Source organism: Miscanthus floridulus, chromosome 8 (assembly GCF_019320115.1).
Source record: "Miscanthus floridulus cultivar M001 chromosome 8, ASM1932011v1, whole genome shotgun sequence".
Taxonomy (NCBI): domain Eukaryota; kingdom Viridiplantae; phylum Streptophyta; class Magnoliopsida; order Poales; family Poaceae; genus Miscanthus; species Miscanthus floridulus.
Genome location: NC_089587.1, coordinates 151,821,182 through 151,827,109, shown reverse-complemented (window position 1 = coordinate 151,827,109; position 5,928 = coordinate 151,821,182). Strand labels below are relative to the sequence as shown.

At 43.0% G+C, this 5,928-nt stretch overlaps 1 protein-coding gene across 10 annotated transcripts; it reads left to right on the top strand.

Annotated features, from left to right (window-relative positions):
• Window positions 1-779: 779 nt before the first annotated feature.
• On the top strand, window positions 780-3,852 carry LOC136477372 (uncharacterized). 10 transcript variants are annotated; one of them, XM_066475520.1, is made up of 8 exons: window positions 780-1,181; window positions 1,295-1,324; window positions 1,423-1,505; window positions 2,044-2,123; window positions 2,517-2,616; window positions 3,200-3,290; window positions 3,357-3,461; window positions 3,550-3,852. In XM_066475520.1, the coding sequence occupies exons 2-7, from the start codon at window positions 1,309-1,311 to the stop codon at window positions 3,443-3,445; spliced, it is 459 nt and encodes a 152-aa protein (XP_066331617.1). In that variant the 5' UTR covers window positions 780-1,181; window positions 1,295-1,308; the 3' UTR covers window positions 3,446-3,461; window positions 3,550-3,852. The 10 variants fall into 10 exon arrangements, 6 of the variants coding, with proteins under 6 accessions (XP_066331617.1, XP_066331615.1, XP_066331613.1 ...); XR_010764000.1 differs by having other exon boundaries at window positions 1,876-2,123; window positions 2,517-3,290; XR_010763998.1 differs by lacking the exon at window positions 1,295-1,324 and having other exon boundaries at window positions 3,233-3,283; window positions 3,550-3,579.
• The last annotated feature ends 2,076 nt before the right edge of the window (window positions 3,853-5,928 follow it).

Sequence of the window (5,928 nt, the reverse complement as noted above, 5' to 3'; positions counted from 1 at the left end):
TTCATTCCACGAAACATATACAGATAAAAATTACATTAAAAACGTACGCACCGAATTAACTCTCACTCATCTCTTCTTACCCAACCACATCCGACGGTGCGGCTTCGCCTTGCCCCAGCGACCGCCCGCGCCCAGCCCCACACGCCCGCTCCCGCGCAGCCACAGTTCGATCTAAGCCTGGGCGTTCGGGTTACCCGATTTTTTTCGGGTCGGGTAATTCGGGTAGTTCAAAATTCGGGTAATAAAAATTGCTACCCGATATTACCCCTGAAAAAACACTACCCGTAAATTCGGGTACCCGTAAATTCGGGTTCGGGTTCGGGTATTACCCGATATACCCAAATTTACAGAAAACAACAAACTACACTAAATTTCAGTAGCGATCTATACATAATTTCAGCAGCAATTTGTATAGAATTTCAATAGCAATTTGTAGAGAATAATATATTACAGTCACTCATTCAAATAGAGAGAATTATATTCTAATAAAGTGATAAGTTAAATGGTTCAGCTAACAACACATGATGAATACAAAGATAAAACAAATCTTTGGGTAGTTCGGGTAGTTTGGGTACCGGGGGATATTACCCGAATTACCCAAACTAATTTCGGGTAATCAAAATCGCTATCCGAATTTGGGATCGGGTACCTCGGGTTCGGGTAATTCGGATCCGGGTTCGAGTAATTCGGGTACGGGTAATGGGTATCGAGTATTTTGCCCAGGCTTAGTTCGATCCCCTCCCCCTCCTTTTCACCGGTTGTTTTTTTCAAAAAAAAAAATCTTCCTTGCGCCGCCCCTACCTCCAACCCTCCCCGTCCCGATCCGCGTCGTCACTCCGTCAGGATCCGCGGCCGCCGCCCTGAACCAGGCCCCCGACCTCGCCCTCCCCATCCCCCCCAACGAACGCGCGACAGTCGCCACCGCTCCTTCATAATCCACGCGCGATGCTCGCTGCGGCCTGGAGCGCGGCTCCTGCTGGCGCTGGTCATGTCCGGGCACTGCTCCACTGTCTGGACGCGCACCACCGCGGGCTGGAGCGCCGATGGCGGAAGCAGGAGATCCCTGATGCGCGATCTTGGGACCCGATGTGCTCGCGGCGGCGACGGCGTCGCCGGCCCAGCCGCCACCACTTGGCCGGTATCCTATGGGCGAGGTTCATGGCCACCACCTTCACGCGCATGTGAGTACTCCTTGGCCCAGATCGGTTCAAACTCGTGTGATTCGTGATTATCCATTTTGATGGATTCGTTTCCTTCGTGTGATTCACTTTCCAATCCGGATCAATCTACGTAGGAAGCCCCATGTGAATGTCGGCGCCATTGGGTTGGCAAAACCACTTTCACAATTTCTCTGATTATGCGCTTTTGTTTAGAAATATCTTTTTTATTACTAATCTTGCTAATTGTTTTGATTTCGTGTAGGTCAATATGCAAATTTATTCAGGGAACAGGCCTTTGCTTCTGGGAGTATTCCAGTACACTTTCATCAGCTGATCCACGATGCTGTAATTTGCTCCTCTCTTGCTGCTTCATTTAGTTATGGGCTTATGGCTCTATGCCTGTATGGTTTTTTAATGAGAGGATCCTACTAATGAATATGATCTATTATTTTTTTGCTGGTGCAACTCTACATGTTTCTTGTAGGAACTAATTACAGCTTTGAAATAATTCTGTTTTATATGAAAACAAAATGCTTAATGAAACATTTTCTTTCATTGTTGAACTGTCCTTTGGGTACCATATTTGTATAGATCCCATCAGAGCATCACTTTGCTTGCATTTTTTATCTGTTATCTTTGTCCTTTGGTTGTGCTAACGGGTCATCTTTTCTGATGTCGGTTCTTTCTGTTGGGTTATCCATCATATTGTTGTTAGCGGATGCGGCGGGCCAGCCTGCTCACGCTGCTCGGGATCTGCGCCTCCGCCGAGCGCCGCCGCGTGCTCGCATTTTTTATCTGTTATCTTTGTCCTTTGGTTGTGCTAACGGGTCATCTTTTCTGATGTCGGTTCTTTCTATTGGGTTATCCATCATATTGTTGTTAGCGGAAGTGGCGGGCCAGCCTGCTCGCGCTGCTCGGGATCTGTGCCTCCGCCGAGCGCCACCGCGTGCTCCGGTCCCAAGGGTGAGTTCATCAAAGGCGCCTCTTTTTTTTGACAGTTATGCCCCGGCGTGGGAACTGCTTGAGCTGAAATGTGTCGTTGGTTTACTCTTACATTGACAGTTATGCCAACACTGATGTTGTACTTCACTTTAAGTTAAAAGACAAAATACCTTGGTTAGAATAAGATGAAGGTGTGGGATATATGTTGTTCTGTCTGAACTGGGCTTGAATTCTTGGAGCAAGCTCTAATGGCAATTCATTTCTCTAAGTCCATCAGAATAGTTAAATTATTATTGAATTTGAGAACTTGTCCAGTTCTAAAGATGTTAGCATTTAACAAACACGGTATTAGATTTGGCACCTTCTTCCATTTTATTACTTATACAAATGCCTTCCTTTTCTTATATCTCGTAGATTGGTACAACAAATTATCGATGCTATTTTGGTTCTGGACATTGATGATCCTCCCTGCGCTATTGCTGCAGGAGCTCTTTTATTTGTTTTGGCAAGTGATGTGAGTACCTCTTAATCTCAGTCTAAATCCTGCATGCTGTTATGCTTATTAAATACCTCTCATCTCAAAGTCGCCTTCGCCTAGATGATTACAAGGTGGAGAAAAGCTATTAATTCCCATTGTGTTTTGTCTCTTAGCTGCAACCATTTCTTTCGCACTACAATGCCACTTGTTTCCACATTACGAGGCTGGCATGTCCTATGAGAAACGTTTGAGCTGTTCTATTATCAGGTAGTTCACTGTGTTGTTTCTGAAACAACATTTTTCAGTAACAGCAAAGACAAGCAGCACTCTTTTCTGTTCTTTCTGGTAGATTACCTGTCTGGTTTTTGTTTAATCCTTTTTGGTGTTTTGGGAGCAGTTCGATTTGCAATCTGCTACTATTCCATTTCTATTTCAGAATCAACAACAACAGCTGTATTTTTCTAGCATTTCAGGTTCAGTTCAGTAATGCAGTCTCCTCCTTTAACCTGTTAGGCTGACTGAAAGTTTTGATTCATCGTCTTTCTTCAATGGTTTAAGTTTAGTTTTTTTGCAACAAATTGTTTGGGTCAATTGCGCTTTTCATTGTCGTATGCAATAGCCTGTTCGTAAATTCATTAGCAGCTTATCTCAGTGGACGTCAATCAATAACAGAAGGACCCTAGCAGAAGCATATGACCAACAGGTACCAAGTAAGTGGCAAGGTTCAGTTTTCGTCCAATCAACTATTGCTTTCTTGCTTCACTGACCTGCCGAAGATGAATCCGAGGAAAAGACATTGAAGATGACGATAGCTTTGGAACAGGAAGCCGAGGTGGTGGCGGCTGCATCAAAGGAGAAGGTGTAGCAAGACGAACCGAAAGGTGAGAGGATTTCATTTCCCAGACCGACTTGCTTCTACTGTCAGATTGTTGGTGGACAGCTTTTTATGCTGATTTCGTTATCATGTAGTTGCTATCTCGGATGTGAAATGTGATGAGCCAAAGGAGGAGAAGGTGCAGCAAGAGGAACAAAAAGTTGAGGATTTCACTTCCCCAATTGCTTTGGTTCTACTATTCAATTTTTTTGGAAGGAGACAACAAAGAGGAAGAACTGGAGGAGGGTGAGGAAGGTGAAATTTATTTTTGCACTGTTATCCTGAAAGTTTTAAAGTTCCTTGTTTGCTCTGTAATTCGTAATTTACTGTTAGCATGGGCAAATCACAAGTTTCCATAGCCATCGGCTTCTTATTCCATCAAAAATTAAAGAAGACCACTAGATGGCATTGTCAAGCAGATGGCGGTCCTTTGATAAAATAATAGGAGAGTGAATCTAGAGCTAAGTTCCTTCACTGTTGGAGGACGACGACGATGAATAGTTGTACATTTATACGCTGATTACGTCATCAGTTGATTTATATTTTAGTTTTATGACTTATTTTGTTTAGATGCCACCATAGCGTTAGCACGGATAATATACTAGTTATAGTAGTTTGTCAAACCCAACGAATTTGGAGTCCATCTACTACTACTCCCTCCGCTCCAGTTTATAAAGCACTTCATGTATGCCATTAGTCAAATTTTATAAACTTTGATCTATAATTTGGCCAACCTTTTTTTTACTTTTGTAGTAGAAATTTAATACTATTAGATTTATAATCAAATATACTATCCGATAATTCTAAATTTGTAATAATAAACAAGCAATATAATATCAATGAATGGTTAAAGTATAGTTTAAGAAATCGTTCATGTTAGACTAGGCCTTATAAATCAGACCAGAGAGATTAGTTGTTAGTCCAAACTTTAGCTGACCAGTTTGAACCGAGCAATGACCCTCCACACCGTCCGGGGACCACTGTAAGCCTCATTGTGCGTCCTTTTTTTCTTTTAGCCCGTGTTTGGATACATATGTGCCAATCTCAATCCATATATGTTTAAATGAGTTGAAATGAAATTTAGTTTAAATTTTAACCCAATAAACTTCAACCCACGTTGATTGTAGATGAACCGTGAACCCTCATCCAGCATCAAGCATGCTGCAATTCCAATTTCGCGTTTTTTTCCTCCCTCGTGAACCGTGGCGAATTCTAGAACGGTCGTGGCCCGTGGGTCCTTACGGTTACGCTTACGCGAGGTGATGTGTGTTAGGCAGATGGGTGACACCCGATGGCCCGATCCCCCAGGCCCCCCGGTCGCTCACATGTTCATGTCTCAGGACCGAAGGGAAAGGGGTGAGTTCTGGGTTGCTTTACTTGCCCTGTTTAGTTCCACTCCAAAATGCTAAATTTTTTAAAGATTCTTCGTCATATCGAATTTTTGGATGCATGTATGAAGCATTAAATATAAATAAAAAATAAAATTAATTACACAGTTTAGACGAAATTTACGAGATGAATCTTTTAAGCTTAATTAAACTATGATTGGACATTAATTTTTAAATAACAACGATTAAACTATGATTGGACACTAATTAGTAAATAACAACGAAAGTGCTACAGTTATATCTCGCCAAAAATTTTGCCATCCCGGTACCTTGCTTGGTGCGGTTGTTTCCCCCGACGTCTTGTCCCCCGCGCCGGAGAAGTGCCACGGTTCCTTGGTTTCCTTGTTTTGGTAGGTTTCAGACGGGAGGAAGCCCATGACTGACGGCCCCTTTGTTGCTTAAGTTATGTGTATGGTGTTGGATAGAAATAGTGCCATATTGCTTACCAAAATATGTGTTTGTTCTATCTATTCTATATAATCAACTCATGTGGTTTAATACAGCTCATCTTTCCTGTTCCACGGACAGCATCATCGGATGGCTTGTTGACAATCCAATCGATCCCTGTTTTATTCATTAATTTTTATATTTTTCGCCTTGCGATTCTTCACACGGCCGGCTCTGCTCCCAGCTCGGGTACACGGCCGGGCTCTTTGAAGCTGTACATAGGATAGTCCCAGCTCGGGTATCTCATGGCAGCCGGGCTCTTTGAAGCTGTACATAGGATAGTCAGCCAGAGCTCTCTGACAGCGCAAATAGAGGAACCAAAGTGAGCTTCCTCTGGTGGTTGCTGCTCCTCTGCTCCTACCTGGATAAAAAGTGGTTGCTGCTCCTCACACAGCTGGGGGCCTACGAACCTGGATAAAAAGTATTGTGTTAGAAACATAAGAACTGACTAATATGGAACAAAATGGTTCATGATCTTTCCCGTTGTGCAAAAAAGGGAGTACTTTTGGTCTAAACTCACAGTTGGAAGCGGTATCGCTTGAGCAAATCGTATCCATAATCTACATCTTCGTCTCCTTTGAGCCAAATTTCACAGAGGGCAGTCAACAGATAAGCTATTGCAATTCTCTGCAACCAAGA